This window comes from Cryptomeria japonica, chromosome 3 (genome assembly GCF_030272615.1).
Source record: "Cryptomeria japonica chromosome 3, Sugi_1.0, whole genome shotgun sequence".
In the NCBI taxonomy this organism is placed as follows: domain Eukaryota; kingdom Viridiplantae; phylum Streptophyta; class Pinopsida; order Cupressales; family Cupressaceae; genus Cryptomeria; species Cryptomeria japonica.
In genome coordinates, this window is record NC_081407.1 from 170120222 (window position 1) to 170141291 (window position 21070).

Sequence of the window (21070 nt, forward strand, 5' to 3'; positions counted from 1 at the left end):
GGTTTTATAGACTCAGATTGGGTAGGTTGTGTTGATGACATAAAGTCAACTTCTGGGTATGTTTTCAGCTTGGGTACATGTGCAGTCACATGGACCAGCAAGAAGCAACAGGCAATAGCTCTTTCCTCGACCGAAGCAGAGTATCGGGGAACTGTTAAGGCAGCATGTGAGGCAATTTGGCTACGTAGGATGCTTGCAGACATGCAAATGTCTCAACTAGGACCTACTCCCTTGTTTTGTGATAATCAAGGGGTTCTAAAATTAGCGAAAAATCCAGTCTTCCATGAGCGGACAAAGCATGTGGAGCTTCATTGTCATTTCATCTGCCAGCATGTTGAAGATGGATCAGTGATACTGCAGTAAATTCCTACAGAAGATCAGACTGCAGATATCCTCACCAAGTCCTTGAGCCTGGCAAAGTTTCTCAAATTTAGAGGGCAGCTTGGTGTGATAGATAACATGACCATTAAGGGAGGGTATTAGAATATTTAATTATATTTTAGTCACCTATCTTTAGTTCCTTGTTTAATGGTCATTTAGCTTTTTAGTTAATTAGCTTTTAAGCTTTATTTAGCATTTAGCTTTTTCTTTTTAATTAATTAGCTTTTAAGCTTTATTTAGCATTTAGCTTTTTCTTTTTAGTTAGTTAGCTTTTAAGCTTAATTTAGCTTTTAGCTCTTTAATCTTTTACTTTAACGTTATGTTCTAATTATAGAACATTGTCTTGTAACCTCTATATATACGTGTGTATATCATTCAATGTAATCATCCGATTATTGAATTATTCATTCAATTTATTTTTCAACTGTGGCTGAAACCACATTTTTGTACATTCCCCAGGTTTACAAAATTTTCAACCAACAATACCAAATGCCAAAGTCAGGTGTCCCTTTCACATATCTCAGTACATGCTTCATTGCAACTCAATGTTTTGCTTTAGGTGTTGTCATTAAACGAGATATGTAGCTCATTGCATAACTAAGATCAGGTCTAGTGGCTATAAGATAGATGAGTCTGCCAACTAGTTGCCTGAAAGCTGACTCATTCTCAAAGGTGAATTTGATTTGGTTGATAGTTTCAGCCCTTTCTTCATATGTGTAGATGAAGGTTCACAATCTTGCATCGTGAACTTCTCTAGCGAATTCCTGGCTTACTTCGACTGATAGATGAAAATGCTGCCACGTGTTTGCTAAACCTCTACATTGAGGCAATAATGCATAAGTCCTAAATCTGTCATAACAAACACCTAAAACAAGTTCTGTTTGATTTTCTCAAGCAAGTGTTCTCCACTACCAGTAATGATGATATCATCAACATAGATGACAAGAAAAATTGCGTCATTACCAACACACTTGACATACAAATTGGGATCCGAAGGACTTCTCTGAAAGCCCTGTTCAACAATGTATTGATCAATTTTGATGTTGTTGGGAAATTAATTGTTAGTGTTCACATAAGTTAATAATGTGAGTTGGCAACACAACTCACGTAGCTATTACAAATACTATTTGTTGACGTTAGTTTGTTTGTATTTAGAGTTGTTGAAACAACTCATTATAATTAGGAAATTCATTCAGAGAGTTTACTATAAAATATGATGTTAGAATCCTATAAATATGTAATATGCATTAAATGAAGAGTGACAAGAAAAAGAAAATATATTATTATTGTGTGCTAAATTTGCTCCTAATCTCTCTCTGCCCATATTTTTAATATGGTATCAAAGTTGAGGTCTATATGCCTGTTATTTAGTGATAAGGAGAGGATATTTGCAGCAATTATGCCTTGTAGATCTCAAGGAGAATAAAGACGATCCTTTCATGATCTGCTCGTGTAGCACCCTCTTTGTCGACAAAAGCCTCTTATGTCTACCGGCAGTGTGCTCGTATACTCAAGTTAGTTGTTATTGGCGATTTGTTGATCGGATTGATAGGCGTTTTATGTGGAAGGTTTATCATTACATGATCGAGTTGTTATGCTTTTTGGTAGCTGATTCATTGTTGTAGGTGATCGTTCACTGGTTTTTACTTTGTGGTGATGCTATTTTTATTATTACCAGCGCATTATCAGATTTATAGCCGTTTGATCTTTTCAACAGGCAAAGCTGTTTCATTGGGTTGACCCTTGTTTCTCTGGCTCGCATCGGATTTGACTTGTGCAACTATTTGTCATTGGCGTTGCTTGGGCTTGCGGCTTCCTCCAAATTATCACATTATTCACTTGTTGGCTAGGCACTCCATTAGCTGACAAAATCTTTTGTTTGACCTTGCAATATCATATGATCTTAATGTGAAATTTGCAAAATAAAATCCAAGCTTCCCATTTTGGTGTGGGAATTCTTTTTGGATGTGGGAGTCTCGTTAGCATGGCTTCATTTTTTGGGTGTGGCTTCTATCTTCCTTGAACACAAGCTTTTTATTGACATAGATTCATGGGCTTTTGCACCAGCCAAAGCTTCTCGTAATTGAGTGTTGATGTTATTGTAGAAGCTACATTATTTTGTTTAGAATAGGGTTCATTTTCACGAGTCATTAATTTTAGTGTCATTAAAAGTGTTATTGTCAAGGTACATTATCCATAAAGTTCAACACCTTTGATTAAAAGAGTAGTCATGGATAAATTAAGTTTCATTGAGAAATTTGATGGTAGAGACTTTCATACATGGCAGATATAGATGTAGCTACACTTGATAGAAAAGGATCTTTGGGATGTTGTCAAACCAAACTCAGTCATACCAATTGATGCAAATGAACTTGTGAAGTGGAATATCAAAGATCGGAAAGCTTTGGGAACTCTTTGGTCTCGGCTTATCAAAAGCATATTTATACCATGTGGATTTTGCAAAATTGGCAAAAGAGATTTGGGAGTCATTAAAGAAGCTCTTCGGATCAGAAGCAGAAAGTGCGAAGAGAACATTGAAGCAAAGAACAAAAATGGCAGATCATATCAGTAAGTTTCACTCTCTTCTAAATCAGCTAGCTGGAATTAATGAGAAAGTAAAAGATGATGATGCCAAAGCAATACTTTTGAATAGTTTGTCTAAAAATATGTCTAGAATGGTGTGCACATTAAGTAAGGTAACCATTAGTCTTGAAGGGGTAATATCTACTCTACTTGACCATAATGAAGACTTAGAATCTGAAGAGGTCTTATTTGTACATAACAAAGCAAGAAAAGGCAAGTACAAATCCAAGCATATTCCTTCAAAAGAAAAAATTAAATGCTTCTATTGTAATGAAATAGGACATGTAATTTTGAATTGGAAGAAGAGGGCACAAGATCTACTAGATGATAAACTGGATCATCATGCTTCCTTAGTTGAAGAAACTGATTGGGAAAACCATTCCAATGATGAAGAGCTATCATGTCCTAGCGATGAAGAATATGCGCTCTAGATAAATTCAAGAGTGGAGGCAGGTGGCAATGGAGGAAGGAAGACCACTCATCATCCTCTCATCAGTCACCAACGACGAGGCCACTTATCAACTGTGGTGGCATTTCATTTTCTATTGTAATGTGTTTCTATTTTTTATGTTTCTAATAATTGGAAGTTTCACTTAATGGAGGGGGGGGGGATATTCCTTCTCCAGTTGCAGTGAAAATTTCCTTTATCGTTGGAGATCAAGTGGCACAATCATCAATAATTTCTATGTGTGGGTTATTTCCTTATGTAACCCCCTAGTGTAAAATATTGTAATGAACAAAAGCACAAGTGTAAGTCAAATCATGGATCTTGAAAGGGTTTGTGGGAGGATCTTGAAAACCACACGAGGTTGACAATTGGTAGGTTCTTGTTCATGTCCAGGTTTGTGGTAAGTCTGTGTGAAAACCATGAAAGGTTGATGGGAGGTGCCTTTCTTTCATTTGAATCAAAACCATGAGTCTGAAGAGTTGGGCTTACTGTAGGTGGAGTGTGAGTTCTTACCATGTTCACACTAAGGGGGGGAATGTTGGGAAATTAATTGTTAGTGTTCACATAAGTTAATAATATGAGCTGTCAACACAATTCACGTAGCTATTACGGATACTTGTTGAAGTTTGTTTGTTTGTATTTAGACTTGTTAAAACAACTCACTATAATTAGGAAATTCGTTTAGAGAGTTTCCTATAAAATAGGATGTTATAATCTTATAAATATGTAATATGCATTGAACGAAGTATAAATCTACTCCTAATCTCTCTCTGTCCATATTTTTAATAAATGTACCTTGCCTTGGGGGCTTGTTTTAGGCCATAAAGAGCCTTCACCAGTCTGCATACCTGGTGCTCTTTGCCTGCAACCTTGAAATCTTGAGGTTGTGTCATGTAAACCTCTTCCTCCAAATCACCATTGACGAAGGCACTCTTTACGTCCATCTAATGGAGTTTCTGTTGCAAGGTGTGCGCCCTTGGTCTCCTTGTGTTGTGCAGTGAAGCACTCGAGTTTGTGACATGGCTTAACTGCCTCCTGTGGATTCTATAAGTCTAGTGGTTGTGTTGGGCATTAACAGGTCGATCTTTTGGTGCAACGGAAACCGCACTTGTAACAAGTGGTATCAGAGCTTGGTCATAGGTTCAAACCCCTCGCTTGCGTTTGGGGGGGGATTGTTGCAAGGTGTGCGCCCTTGGTCTCCTTGTGTTATGCAGCGCAGTGCTCGGGTTTGTGACATGACTCAACCGCCTCCTGTGGATTCTATAAGTCTAGTGGTTGCATCGGGCATTAACAGGTCGATCTTTTGGTGCAACGACAACCACACTTGTAACAGTTCCTAACCTCTTTGAGTTGCAATGGCTAGAACTAGTCGGATGGTGCTCATCTTTGTTGTGGGAGCAAAGGTTTCCTCGTAATCAACTCTTTTATATGAGAAGCCTTTAGCCACCAATCAAGCTTTGCATTTATCAAGTGTTCCATTAGCTTTGTACTTCACTTTATAGACCCATTTGTAGCAAATGGGTTTTTTCCTAGGTGGGAGATCTGACAAAACCCAAGTGTTATTATTCTGAAGACTATGATGTTTAGCTTCCATAGCTTTTTCCCATTCAAGTATTCCTTTTGCCTCTGAATAAGTCTGGGCCCCATAAACACTTTGAATGTTTGTCTTAAGAGCAAAGTTAATCGTGTTCTTCTTCTTGCTCTTGGATCTAGATGATTTGCCCTCAACAAGCTCATCATCTCGCACATCACCAATCAGCTTTTCCCACCACTTAGGTCGAAGAGAAGAACCATCTACTTCCAAATTCAGCTGTAGCAACATGACCTGGGCTGCTTCGAATAAAATCATCTGGATGCTGATCCAGATTTTCTCGAGGGAACTCTGGTGAAGCTATATCATGCCTAGTTGATTTCACAACTTCAAGTTCAAAATTATCAGAATCCCTCGCTTTAGGTGAAGCTAATGAAAGCCTAACACCTATATCTGTTTTTTGCAAAGGCTGATCTATAGGACGTTGGATGGGAGAAGTGAGCTGAAAAGGCCCACTATCTTCATCGAAAACCACATCTCTATTGAATGTGAGACGGTCAGTGTCCACATCAATTAGTCGATAGGCCTTATGATTCTCACTGTAGCTTGTAAGCATCAACTTCTGACTCTGGGAATCCATCTTTGCTTGCTTTGCATTAGGAATCCAAGTATACACAATTGAACCAAAAACCCTGAGGTGGCTGATTTTTGGTTTCTTCCCTGACCAAGCTTCTTCGGGAGTCATCTTCTTAATAGCCTATGTGGGAGACCGATTTAGAAGGTATTTTGCAGTGTAGATTGCTTTAGCCTAAAATTTCTTAGGCACATTCTTGTCAATCATACATTGAGCCATCTCTGTTTTGGTTCGATTCGTCCACTCAACAACATTGTTTTGCTGAGGGGTACAGGGTGTGGTGAACTGACGCTTGATGCCATTGTGAGCATAGAAGTTTGTGAATTTAGTGGAACAAAATTCACCTCCATTGTCTGGCCTAAGAGTTATAATGCGATGACCTGACTCTTTTTCAACCAATGCCTTAAACTTCTAAAATTCATTAAAGACATTTGGTTTTGCTTTGAGGAAAAACACCCACATTTTTCTATTGAAATCATCTACAAACAGAAGAAAATACCTGGCATTAGTGATCGATGCTGTATTCGTTGGTCCACAAACATTTGCGTGAACCAACAGTAATACCTTGGATGCTCTCCAAGCTTGCCCATCTGAGAATGGAGTTCGATGCTGCTTCCTTGCTTGGCAATCTCCACACACACCATGTGTCTGCTGCTGAATCTCAAGTAAGCCTTTTGCTAGATTCTCCCAAGCCAAATGAGAGAGATATGATATGTTGAGGTGCTCATACTGTTGATGGCAAAGAGTGCTTATGGAAGAACTCTTTGCAGCCATTGCAACCCCCTGAGACTTGCCAATATCGATCATCTTGTACAATCCATGAATTTCAAGGCCAACAACAATTGTCTTTTTGGACTCCTTATTAATAATGTGGCACTTGTGTGGACTGAAAATGACATCCAACTTCTGACAATGTCGCACCATTTGACTAACAGACAACATATTAAGCTCCATGCTCGAAACATAGTATGTGTTGGGGAATAATAGAGTCCTCCCACCTGATGTTATCTAAACGTTGCCCTTGCTGAGAACCGTATATTCTTCACCTCCTCCAAAGATCACTAAATCAGAGCAAGTTGTGTACTCTATGAAACAATCTCTTTTGTGCATGAAATGTCGAGAAGCTCCAAAATTAATGTACCGGGTCTTGGTCTGTTGGTCTTTTGGCCATAAAAGCGGAAAAGGCAAACTCCTCCTGCTTGGTGTGCTTTGCAACATGGGCTGTCTGCTAAGACCCTCCTTGGTTCGATTGCTCGTCAACCATCCATTTGTGGAATTGCTTCTTCATGTGGTCAAGGTTTCTACAATAGTGACATGTGATAACCTTCTTGAAGCTGCTCTTTGGTTTGCTCTGTCCTTTTGGCTGAAAAGAATTGTCTTTGACTTTGCCTTTGTCTTTGGCATTGGCAGTGAAGGCCTGTTCTGTAGATGATGATGCACTGCCGCTCCCAAACTGTTGTTTCCACCTTTCTTGCTCAGAAGTATGTTGCATAGTTCAGGAAGCTTGAGGTCAATATTCGTGGATGTAATGTTGAGCGTCTCAATAAAATATTCATACGAGTGCGAGAAACTTTTGAGAGTGATCATCACCATGTCTTCTTCCTCCATCTTGCAACCAATAGCTTCCACCTGATCGCGTATATCCTTGATCTTCGTAAGATGCTCTTGCAAAGACATCTTATAGTCCATCATTATTGAAAAAATGTTCTTCAGAAAGAATGCGTGGCTCTTTTTTGACCTCTAATGGAGATCCTCTAGAAGCATCCAAATTTCCGAAGTTGACTTGCCAAATGGTACTTGTGTGAGCATGTCATTGGTGACAAACAGTTTGATGAGCATAACTACATCTTGATTGCGCTCATCGTAATTGCCCTAGTCTTTTCCCGGCACCGTTGGACGAGGAGTCGTACCCAAAACAACTTGGTTTAGACACCAATATTTAAATATTGTGAGCATGCACTGTTTCCACGTGTTGTAATTTTTGCTGTTGAATTGCTGATTATGTTCCAACATGATGTTGGTTAAAGATGCCATTCTTCATGCTTTCCAAGGCACGAAAAATGAGGTAATGTTGCAGCAACAATGAATAGAGCTGATTTTTGTGAGAAAAAAATTAGTCAAAACCCTAGCACGAACTTTGAGGCACAGATCCCAATGCACGAATCTTGAGGTGCATGTTAGAAAATAAACCTCGATTTTTATTGCAAAAAATCAGTCAAAAATGTTTGCATGAGAGGTTTAGAAACCATAGCTGCATATATTGAAAAGTACACCTAAAAACCCTAGGGCGTGAAAAGATGTTGCTGTAATCCCATGTTTTGTAGCACCACGATTTTAGAAAAATTGTGCAGAAACCCTAGGTCGAAAAATGAAGTTGCAATCTTGAATCATAGTTCCTCTCGTTGCAACCACAAAAATTGCTAGAAAATCGTGAAAAAAAATAATGCCCTTGCGTTTGCTGCAACGCTCTAGAAAAGCATTGCAGAGGAAAATGTGACCCATCGCAGCAGTTACAGAGGCATGACGCAGACAAAAAAAAGAGAACTTAGTGCATCTCGGAAGAGAGAACAGGTTGCGGGTGAAAGAAAGAACAGGTCACGAGTGGAAGAAAGAATAGATCGCGGCCAAAAACCAAAACAATGCCCTTCATGTGCGAGAAGAAAATGTCTGAAAAAAGCATGACGCGAAAAAAAGAGGCCCAACTTGAAAAAACTCTTCGCACTGCGTAAACACAGGCCCAATGCGGTTGCCAGAAACCTCTATGTTGCCACTAAACACTTCATTGGCCTAGAAATAAACCAGAACTCGTGCGATTTTGAAGAAAAAATGCATGGAGAAACTCAGAGAGCCCATGATTTTTAGCAGCGATTTCTCAGACTTGGAAGTTATTTTAAAACCCTCGAATTTGCGAAGAGAACCATGATTTTTTTGTTTTAGAAAAAATGAAAAAACTACAAATTGTATTGATAAAATATTCGCCAAAAGATTTATCCTGCTCCGATACCATGAAATGGTAAATGCATGATTTATTAATGAAAGAAATGAATTACATATAGGCATTTACATTATGATGTTTCTAAATGAAACAGTCGTCAACTAAGAACTAACTTAGAAACTATCTAAGAAACTAAAGATGACTAAATAAACTAAATGACCATTAAATAATTAATTGATTACTCTAATGTTAATAGCCTAAGTTTTACTGGAAAAAGGCTGCAATCTGAATCTTAAATAAGGCTTCGATCTCCAACTTTGGTGGGGGCATGACAGTCCACCCTTCTCAAGATTGCTTGTCCTCAAGCAATGATCATGGAGAGAGTGTCCAAGATTTCAATCAGAAATGGCTTGGTTTTTGCATCTTCTAGCTTTGCGTTTTATAAAAATCTATCATCTAGGATATGTTTTGGTCCATAACTAACAACATAACCAAGGCATTGGAAATTGGCAAAGTTTGTAATCCTAAGACAAGTTTTCTCTCATCCTTAAAAGGGCACTAAGTAAAGGGAAATTAATCCAATAATCAATTTTCCCCTCTGCATCTACAGGTAATGCTTGGATTTATTTCTGAGACAATATAGAAAAAGGAACCTTCCATATATTAAGATGAGAATAAGAAGCGTGACACACATCGATGAACTTGATTGGTGATGTTTTCTATTAATGCTTGTCTTCCTTCCCACTCACCCAAGATGCAAAACATAGGAACATTATGGTGATGCATTGTAGATGATACTATCTGCCTTGGTAAAAATAATTACCTTTTCTCCAAATAAAGATCTTTATTCTGTAATAGAATCTCTCATGAATAGGCGGTAGGAAACCAATAAACTAATTTCATTCTATGTGCACTACTGTGAGTTTTGTCGGATGATTATTCAAGGTTCCTTTCAATGAATACCATAATAAGAAGAAAAATATTGTATCAAGGCCATTTTTCAAGTTATAAGTTATATCCTTGCCTTATTTGTTGTGGGGAATGTGTTGAGTGGCTAAGTGACAATGGGTACTTTGATAAATGATTTATATTGATGATAAATGTTGTATTATGTTAGATCTGGATTATAGAGTTGTGATGATGAAAATATGAAGAATTTTACCAAGTTATTGCAATGCTGATTATTACTTGATTCAAACATTTATTTTTAGGACTCCCCACTTAGGGGGCTCCATAAATCATTTGTTACTCTTTCCTCCCTCGGGAAAGGTTGTAGGCATTCTTTCCGTCATTTGCTAGGGATAGTTTGTATGTATGCCAGATTTGAATAGAGAATATGGTGGAGGGTAGTAGTTGTAGATCAAACAATGTTGCACTTCTTACACATTTTGATTGTGTGTGTATGCCAAAGTTTAACAATTGTGAGTGCTTCCAATTGCACCTAATGATGATGTTGCAGATTGATGATTATGACTTATCACATGTTGAATAGATGATGTGTTGTGATTGTTTAGCTGCATGATTCTAGAATGTTGTTGTATACCAGCGTTAGTAGTTCGATTTGCGTTAGCTGCATGATTCAATGAATAGGCCTGCCCTATTTATAACTTCGAATGATTAGATACACCTATTATTTCTCACGAGTTATACCCCTTAAACATTGCTGCCTTTCTAAAGAGTCACAACTCTTCTTTCTTTAATCGCTGGCCTAAAGTAACTTAATGCCAACTAACTCTTGATTAATCTTCATTTTTTTGTTTTGGTAATTGTTGTTAATGTTATCCATTTAAACCTCGATTGATTCCCTTAATTGAGTTGCTACTATTTCATTAACTTAATAGCCTAAGTTTGAGTAGAAAAAGACTGTGATCTGATCTTTAAATAAGGCTTCAGTCTCCTACTTTGGTGGGGGCATGACAACAGCAAAATTAGTATATTACAAGGTTGTGCAGTCACCATGAATACAAACATTTTGAATACAGGCTTCAATATATTCGTGTGATCCAAAAGTATGAAGTTGTCTTTTTAACTTAAGTTCTTAGTTATTTTTGTTAATAGGTGTAATATGTTAGTTAGTATATAGAAGCCCACGTATGTACCCTGCATAAATGGTGGTGTTTGAATGTCATACATCCATTTTATGTGAGTTTATTTTCTTCATTTTTTGTACACATAGGTTTTATGATGATGAAGCAGGCATGACAGTCAATGAAAGTACAAGCAGATGCATAGGGAGGATAAATTTTCAAGGCAAATATCAATTGAGTAAAGATTTAGCCAATCTTTAAGCCACAGGATGAGGAAAATCCCTTAATGGAATGTGTGAAATGTGTGGGACTCTTTGGTTTTTATTCATTAAATGAAAATCAGCTACAGGCATAATTATTTTCTGAAATTTGATGAAAATGGGGGGTCATTTAGGCTATTTTTTATTTATTAGTGATAGATAAAAAAATACAAGTACATAACCATGAAAGGTCATTGTCAAAATGATCTGGAAGTCACAGTCTAAGGAGCATTTGCTAGACCACACAGGGTCTTTTACAGTAATAGACAATTAACTGTTCAACCAATCATATACCACTGTTTTTAACCAAATAATGACGCAGCACTAAACACAGCATTACCTGTCTTACAAACATTAATCTCAACATTACAGTATTTAACATGGAACATGAATTAGTATCTAAAGTGCTAAGAATAAAATATATGTACATTGTATATGCACTTATATGCCCGGTCTGTATATGGAACTTAACTGTCTTATTGAGCCAACAATATTACCAAAATTTTGCATTTAACTTTTTGCCAACAAACCATAGAGCCATTGGTAACTTGGAAATTCTTGCTCTCACTATACTGGCCATTATCATTCCAAGGAGGGTCAATAGCAGATATGTTATCATTATATCTCACTAATTCACTAGTAAGATCTTCCCCTCGATTCACATGAAATCTCAGTCCAATCTGATAGTTCAGCCCTCTTTCCAATGTCTCTGGTGGATACTTCTTATTATATGTTTCTTGGAACTCTAGACAGCACTTCATGAAGGGAACATTATCGGCCTTGTTGAAGGGCCAATGCCTTCCATACTTTATCTCAGCCTTGTTGACCTCAACACATCCTTTCCTTAGCAGCTTCAGAAATTTCTCTTTTGAAATCACCATAGTGATGGTGACCTGCACAGAAATGTTATAAAACATGAGTCTTTTTTAAGACTCAGTAAGTACTCTCCTAGTACCCTGGAAGATATCTTCATTTCTATCCTTCCAAATAACCCATAAAATATAAGAAAATAAGATAAGCCAAAATAAATTAGAAGAATAATTTAAATTATTTACAAATCCACGGAGAATCTCATGCCATTTGACTCTACCCTTACCCTTATCTTCATTTCTATCCTTCCAAATAACCCATAAAATATAAGAAAATAAGATAAGCCAAAATAAATTAGAAGAATAATTTAAATTATTTACAAATCCACGGAGAATCTCATGCCATTTGACTCTACCCTTACCCCCCCACGCCCCAAGATCTGAGCAAAACATGTTCCATATCTCTTTTGCATACATTTAGGCAAAGAAAATGTGTTTTATGCTTTCAGGCTACCTACAAATAGAACACAGGTACAGATTGGAAGAGTAAATTGCATAAGGAAATTTCTGCAGAATGAGTAACCATTTAAAGCAAGCTATTTTTGGTTCTAAGATATTAGACCATAGGATCTTGAAGGCTTTAGACCACTGTTTCCTAGAGAATTCATTGTTCCAGTAGTTATTAAGAAGCTTTGATAAATCCTGAGGGTCAATCAATGCTTTGTATATTGTTTTGGGTTTAATATTTGTTAGTTTAGGGCCATTCTTCCAATTGAGCTTCTCAAGAAATTCACTGTCACTTTCACAACACATCAGGAATCACAAGAGTTTGCAAGCTTCCATAAGGGCTGAGTAGGTTCTCCAATGGGAAGGAGGAAGATTGTATTTAGTACTCAGATATGCCCAAGAGTTTAGCTGATTGTTCCACAATATATCATTAAAACCAAAGTTGGAAAACTCGGACTCACCACAGACTCGGCAGCCCAAAATTTGGACTTGGACTCGGACTCGCCACCGACTTGTGAAAGGACTCGGCAAAAAAAAACCCGTAGTTTTACCAAAAAAAACAAGAAGTAGACAACATAAGAGCCATAATTGAAACATTACACATGTCATAACAGTCATATGATCTCCAAACACTCAATATTTGAAATTTCATCATTCATACTCATAGTTTCAAACTTTAAAATGTATAATAGCAGCAGAAGTTTATAAATGTTTACAAAATTACATATAATGATGTGTCCAAATGTGAAAAACAACAATGAACAAACTAAAGAGAAGACTCCATCTTCCTCTTCCCAGCTCTAGTGAAAACCAAGGGAGATATAGAACTAGAGGGTCTAGTTCTAGGAGTCCGATGTGGCTTCTCCAGCTCACCAAAATTAGGTTGAGGGTAGCACCCTTGCTGAGGGTGAGAGAGAGAGGGGTAGAGAGATAGGTCTAGATCTTGGGGGAGAGAGGAGAGAGTGAGATAGAGAGCGGTAGAGACAGGGGATAGAGGAAGAGTGATAGGGAGATAGATAGGTCTAAAATTCGGGGCAGATAAAGTGAGTGAGATAGAGAGAGCAAGAGAATGCTAATAGGAGCCTATCTTATTATTGAAATTTGATTTTGTTTGAAAATTTAAAAGATCTTATAAAACCTCCTAGAGATTTGAAACCACTCTCAAACATCCTACCAATATATACATGAAATATAACTTAAAAGTATATACTTAAATGTTATATTTCATGTATATATTCTGATGAAGAGAATGAGATTGACTTTAAAAAAAACAATTTACATAATTTTTTGACGTGTTTCCTCTCCTTCAAACCCTACAAACCTGTTTTCAACAAGTAAGAATGCCAAATGAGTGAAAAATGAAAAAAAAAAAAAACCACTTTAAAACGTGTCTAGGTGTGCATGCTGGGCGACCGGAGGCCTCACAAAACATTTCTAGTTTTTGCATAAGGTTACCAATATTTCTTTTTCAAGGTTAACAAAAAGTGCAGTATCATCTGCAAACTAAATATTTATGAGGTCATCACCATTGGTAAGAGAGATAGATCTCTTACCTTGCCTTATTGACCTCCATAGAGGGAATTGATTGGATATTGATCCATTGACATCTTACCTGTGCAATTGCATCATTTAATAGTGTACTCACCATTTGACAATAACATCTTGTAAGGCCAAAAGCGTCTAGTGTCATCATCAGAAAGGACCATTCCACCCTGTCATAGAATTTTTTGAAGTCAAGCAAGAGAATACCAATATTTTGTTTGGAATTCTTGCCCACTCCATAGCTTCCCAGCTTGTTGAAAGATTTTCTAGTATGCAACCAATTTGAGTTGGGCTAATAAATGAGGGGAGAATGCCCACCATTCTTAGGACCGAGATTTTATATGAAATATTTAGTAGAATAATAGGTTTGCAATTCTTAATTAATGACTTGTTCCCCTCTTTAGGCAATAGCTTAATAATTTCTTTGTTGATGTTACTTCCTAATGAGCCATTGTTTATAGCCTCATTGTAGACCTGCAATAGGTCCTCACTTATTTAATTGAAATTTCTTTTTATAAAATTCTATAAGAATATCTGCTCATGGAGTCTTATCATTATTAAGCTTTCGAATTGCATTTATTATTTTGTAGTCATACTTGTTAGAATAATAATTCTATGTACTATTAATGGTCAAATTAGTGCTGTTAGAATGTCTACAGTAGCAGTTAGTTTAATTAATGGCTACAATATTTTTCATTTCTATAAATGTATGGTATCAGAGCCAGGGTAAAGGATTTTTTTCGAAAATTCTGTGTTATTTACTATTTTCGAAATTTCTCCAAAACCGGTCTTGGGTTTTTTGTGCTTGGCTCTTGTGCTAGGGTTTTGACCCTTTGTTTCAAGGCAATTTTTTTTTTCGATCGTAGATTCTTGGTGGGTTTTTCAAAACTCAACTGGGTCACCATCAGATTTTTCTGGGTCTGCAGTTTTGTTTTTCGCCTCGGGTTTCTGCACATTCAACTAGGGTTTTGACCCTTCAGTTCAAATCGAAATTTTATTTCTGATTGCAGATTCTTGGTGGGTATTTTGAAACTTCAACTGGGTCACCATCAGATTTTTCTGGATCTGCAGATTTTTTTTCGCCTAGGGTTTCTGCAACTTCGCCTAGGGTTTCTGCAACTCTGTTTCAAGGCCATTTTTTTTTTCCGGTTGCAGAATCGTTGTGGTTTTTTTGAGAGATCTGATCTGGGTTGCCTTCGGATTCTTTTTTGGTGCATCCTTTTTCCGTGCCTTGGTTTTTGAACACGCAGATTTGACCCTTTGGTCGAAAAATTATTATGATTACAAATTCCTTGTGGGTTTTTCGAGAGAATTCTCCACCCTTATCCCTTTGGTCTTTTTGAAAGTCCTAAACCCCGAAAATCCCAAAAAGAGAGAGAAAGTGAGAGCCTTAATTGATAAATTCATCTAAGTCCCAAAGTTGTTGACAATTCGTTCAAGCGTAAGTCCCTTTGTGTATTACCAGCAAATCACAATGCCCATTGAGCTTATCCACAGGTCAAGACCAGACTAAAGAAACCTTGGAATCACCATATGATCTTCTAGCAATCTTAGCATAAGCGGTGATTTTTCAAGAGAGGGTAAATTATCTTTGGGTACTTTATTCTAATGTTTGGTAGATGATAAAACAGACACCAACATATTTCTTGCTTGTATTGTTGTATGGTTAGAGGCATATTGAATGGCATACTTCAACATGATTGCATTAATGGGCATTGGATGTATATAGATCAGCAAGGGTTTTTTTCACCTTGAAGTGTGAAGCAAATAATCAACCATCAGAAGGATGTTTATAAGTGTTGATACAAGTTGATCAATACCAAGAGAGAGATTTGAGCTAATAGAGTGGCAATGTTGGGTAGTCAACCAGATTTATAGAGGATTGGATGAGTGGTAGGGTTGGGTGGTTGGCTATTTTTCTTGTATGACACAAGTTTGATTAGTGCTAGGAGATAGAGGTCTAAGCTATTAGAGAGGCAGTGTTGGTTGGTCAACTAGATTTATAGAGAGGTTTGAGTAACAAAGTGGTGTGGTTGAGTGGTTGACTATATTTCTTGTACAACATAGGTTGAACATTGCTAGGAGATAGAGGTTTGAGCTATTAGAGGGAGCATTGAGTGGTCAATCAGATTTATAGAGGATTGAGTAATAGAGTGGCAGGGTTGGTTGGTTGACCGTATTTACAGATGTGGATCATCCAGATTTACTCCTTTTGGATCAGGGGAGGCCTGTTGCCTCTTTTGGAATGTTATCTTTGGAACCTAAGTTATTTATTATTGTTGGCAGTGTGTTAGTATATGTAATGTGTTAATTAGTTGATAGGTGGTTATGCATGAGTAGAGAAATTGGCTTATAAAGCCTATGTGTGTTGTTGGTAGATACTAGCAGTACAGAAAATAGCATCATACTACCTCATATGATATTATGTTATATAGCAAAGGGCTTATTGTACTATACAAGATGAGTTCCCCATCCTATAGAGATACATAAGAAGGTTGTGTGATGCTGCACACTGCATAGAAGACCTTGCGGTATTACCTATGAGCGTTAGACATTGAGTAGAGATATGTAGGAGCTTGTGTGGCACTGGACAACCTCCACACATGCCATTTGGATCATTTCTAGACTTATATATGGGTCGTATAGCTCTCAAATAAGCCTTAAAACACACCTTATCATGCCTAAATAAGCTATAATAAGGATTAATATCATAAAGGAAAAAACAAATAAGAGTTTATGAAAGAATATATGGAAGCATTAAGAAGCTATATAAGGAAGGGAAAATAAAGAGACGAGGACATAAGGGTATGGATGAGTAAATGGAAGATATTTGAGAGATATATGTGAGAATAAGAGAACATATCATAAATAAGATATATAAATGGGAGAGATATATGTATGAACAATGTTTAAATATATATTATTTTTGTTTTGCTTTGTGTTATTCTATATCCAACCGCATGTGTACTGTTTCTCTTCCACACTAGGGTAAACACAACACTAACATAGAAATAACACAGATCATCGGTCTGCAATTTCTTGTTAACATATGTAAATCATCCTACACAATAAAAAACTATTGTGTTTGCATGTCATACATCTGTATTATGTGAGTGTATTTTTTGATTTGATGTTAGGGCCTTTTTTTCAGTTTTTGTGCATCTAGGTTTTTTACATTTTTTCGTCGATTAGATTATTTTTCTAAAAACCATTGAAATTTAAAATTAACAATTTGAATTTTCCCACAAATAACGTTTATCAAACTTTATCATAAAATGTACTTTTAACTTTTATGTACATAATTTTGTTATGTTTTCTAAATACACTTGTTAATGATAAATCCCATTTTCCTCTTATTTGGTCTACATTGCATATATCTAAAAAAAGAAATAAGTTCTATTAGAATAAATGTATTGCGTGTTCAAAGAAAACACAATCTATTAAGAACAAAATTATAAAGGTATTTGAAAAACCAGCATTCTGAGTATCAGCTGTTACACAAATTCTGGAGACCCACTCCGAACAGCTAAAATATTCACTAGACAGAATAGGGGATTGAATTATACTTTAATGCATTTGATGCAGGTAAATAGCACATGATACGCATGTTTATTATTCTGAGGAGGGTAAATAGTGCATAACATCAGCCTTACTATGTCTGTTTCTGCACAAACATCTTAAATAGATCTGGCTTGACTGAAGAAATCATGCCCAACCACAGAACAACAACTGTTATCTCTTAGGGCTCTGGATTATGTTGTATTTTAAGATGGAAATTCTCAGATGCATTTGATGTATGATGCATCAAAAATATGCTGCAGATACTGAATTAAGTATAGTAGCCCCCAGGTGAGCTGCAGCAAACAGTGCCAAAATGGCATGGGAAAAGCTAAAGCTAAAGGTGAAAGCATCATTGAAAGACAGAAAAAGATTCAAGAAGCTTTACCATTTCTGAATAATAAAAAATCATTGAAACCAAGCATATTGACATCTTCAACTATCTGCCAAAGGAGTTGTAAGCTGCTATTTTTCCCCATTGACCAGGAAAAATAGGACAAGCATCAAATCTATAGATGCTAGCAGTCAACTTTGCAGATCCATGTTGAATGGAGGAAGTGATATCTTATTTGGAGTGACAGAAGCCCTTTGCAGGCCAACATCCTAATTAGCGTAGAATAGCATTTTGCTTTTTGTTGTTTTTGTGAGATTTTTCTTGAATTGAAAATTCGGTTTGTAAGTCTTTTTTTAAGTCACATCTGATTTTTTTTTTTTTTTAAATTTTAAATGAGTAGGAAAGTGGCTTCTGTGTATATGTGCTTTCATAGGGTTTTGTTTTTAAAGCTTTTTTCATATTTTAAATTTTAATGCTTTAAAGGTTTCTAAATTTTGGGTTTAATTGGTTTGAGTTCAATTTGTACTTTTGCTGAAATCTGTAGGTTGGGTCAGGACTTGAGTTTGACCTGTACTTGTAATGATTAAAGAATCAATTTCTGACTAGGTTTATTGATCAACTCTGTTTATGAGCCCTTTCGGATGCACATTACTTGAAAATGTCGGAACTTATAAATCTAGCTCCTTTGTTAATAATAATAGTTTATGTAAGCTTTAATTTTCAAATATTATTTACATGTAAATTTAGGGTCCAATCCCCAGCTGTAATCCCAACATCCCCAAATTCTGGGGAATTTTTGTGGGATGGTTTCTCATGATTTGCTTTTCAACAAGAAACCTAGAAGACGTTACTTGCCATTGTTATTTTATTGTATTTTGAGGTATTAATGGGCACCTATTTTTGTCAAGGCCTTTCTTTTTGATAACTGTAAATATTTTTATTATAGAAAATAGGATGTTAATCCCATCAAGTACTACAGAAAACCAAGTTAATCTCTATTTAGACTAGATGTATGATACACAACTGATCAGATTACAGTTCGGAGCAGCTGCTCCCTAAAGGCTGCAATATGACATTCATTTCATAATAAATTGTAAATGATTACATAAGTATTTGGATTCATATCTCATTTAGTGACAATTATGTACTGGTCGTTTACATACTCTCAATTTTATGAACTTCCTTAGATTGAGACTCCATCCCACAGTGTAACAATTTATCAACATATTCTCTAGCATAAATTGGAAAGTGTTTATCAAATCCATTCCTATCATGATGACTCAGAAAAGGTGAGCATGTTTTTGTAAATACTTTTTTTGGACCTTTAAATGCTCGTGTTCCTACAATGAGAGTGATTAGCATTTGCTAGGTCATAACCATGGAAATCTTGGATATAACCAAAAAATATCACAAAGAATTTACATATGGTTTTGGCTATTTTTATAAGATTAGGAAAGAAAGTAAATGCCTAGGCTGTCTATTTGGCTAGGGAAATTCATAGAATGATTGGATCATGTTAGTTTTAGAAATTGAAAATGAATCTGCTTGGTTTTGGGCAGCTTCTGTTAAAGTTTTTATTCAAAATTGTTTAATTTTGTGAAGCTAGGGATTGTATGTTGAGCACACGATGAATCAGTATAATAATAACTTTTTATCAATTTAAACTTTGTCAAACACAATTGCAATGATCACACACACAATAACATGATATGTACGTGGAAACCCTATGGGAGAAAACCACGGCAAAATACTTGCTTTATATAATAATTTCTTTACAAATTTAGAGGCATCAACTCCTCATTTGGTTCGTGAACACTTGTCCACTAGAGGCACCAACCCCTCATTCAGTTTGTGAGAACTTTCCCACTAGTGGCACCAACCCCTGACTCAATTGTCCACCTTAATATTGTTACTTCTCCAACGGTGATGTATTCACTATAATTCTCTTCTTTAAACTGCCAAAATCTTTTTCCTATAATCTGATCATAAAACTGTCACAGGAATATTCACAATCTCCTCTCAAAAATCTGCCACAAACTTCTCATATACTTCACCTCAAATCTTAAATGATCTTCATATTTCTCTGTCTCCCTTAAACTGGTGTATGTACTTGGTTTGTCTTCTTTTCATTCATACACTCCACACACACTGTTCATCTTCATTTCCAATCTCTATAAATACCTTTATCTTCTAAGAGTCATACTCCTGGAAGAGGCATGTCTTTCTATAAACCAAGCGTTGCCTTATAGCACTAACATTTTAATTATGTTTGCTTACTCTTTGAACAGATTGCTTAATACACCAATCATACCTCTTGAAGAATATTTAATCAGTTATTGTCTAAAATAATTGTGTAATTGTTGCTAGTTAATTGTTGTTTATAACAAACCGATGCATCATCAATCATTGCTAACTTAAATCACTGCTTAGACCGATGCATTGTCACTATCAATCACTGTTAATCTTCAATCGCTTCTTAGAATATGCTTGCTATACCATTCTCCATCTGCTTTAGTTATAGATCGGGTAGTCACATAACAAAACTTGCACTACTGAATATTAATTCCTTGTCTATCTGCTGCACATATTAAGATCAATGACTTATTCAAACAGACATCAATGACGATCTTTTCAACATAGTATTATTTAAGAATTCTAACAGGTGTCAAGCCATTTTTGATCTATTGATGGATGAGCTATCATTGTCATAGTTTTGCCTCAAGATTTATGTCCGTCACTTGTCTTTGGGAGTTCTGAATAACTGTAAAAGAAATATGGGCTGATGAGATTGAATTTCTTACCTATATTCAAGTTGACCATGGGATGCTTTATTGTTGTGAGATGGTATGTGATTTATTTCTTGATCTGTTTTTCAGAACATTCAATGAATACATATTGCTTGCACCTTTTCTGCTTAGGATATTTAAATAGCTTGCTGTATATCATCGACTAATATAAAATTGTTTTTTGTCAGAGTGAATATGTAGCAGCATGGGATAAAAGGCGTGCATATGTGTCTGGGTTTACTGGTAGTGCTGGTAATTTTCATAGCCCCAATGTTTTTTGCACAACTTCTTTAAATTTACAAGATAGGGGGATGGGAACATGCTCCCTTTTTGTTATTTATAAATGTTTATAGACAATTTAATTTTTGTTTGATGATGGATCACGAAGTGTGATCCGAAACGATGATGCAAAACAATTTCCACACAGTTGAATCCAGATGCATACACATGAATTTCCTCAAATATGATAGATGCTTATCATAAGTTTTTCTCAAAACAAATTTATCATCTAAGTAAATAATGAAATGAGTCTATGAATGGTCTCAATACCTTAGTTGCTATGTACCTTGGGGATGAGTCCCTACATATTTTGACCGGTGTGTCCATCGTTTTTGATGGATGGAAAGGTTGTAAAAATAGGCCATTGATCAATGTTATAGTAGTGTGCCCTAAAGGGGCGATGTTTTTGAAAGCGGTGGATATTTGTCGGACAATTTTTAAATTGATCCTGCTCAA

At 36.2% G+C, this 21070-nt stretch overlaps 1 protein-coding gene across 1 annotated transcript in view; it reads left to right on the forward strand.

The window, feature by feature from the left end:
* The window catches only part of LOC131029205 (aminopeptidase P1), a 127301-nt gene that overhangs the window by 13278 nt on the left and 92953 nt on the right, over positions 1–21070 (forward strand). The window contains exon 2 of the mRNA XM_057959607.2: positions 20524–20587. Coding sequence (XP_057815590.2) covers positions 20524–20587 — 64 coding nt within the window. The remainder of the gene's footprint in view (positions 1–20523; positions 20588–21070) is intronic.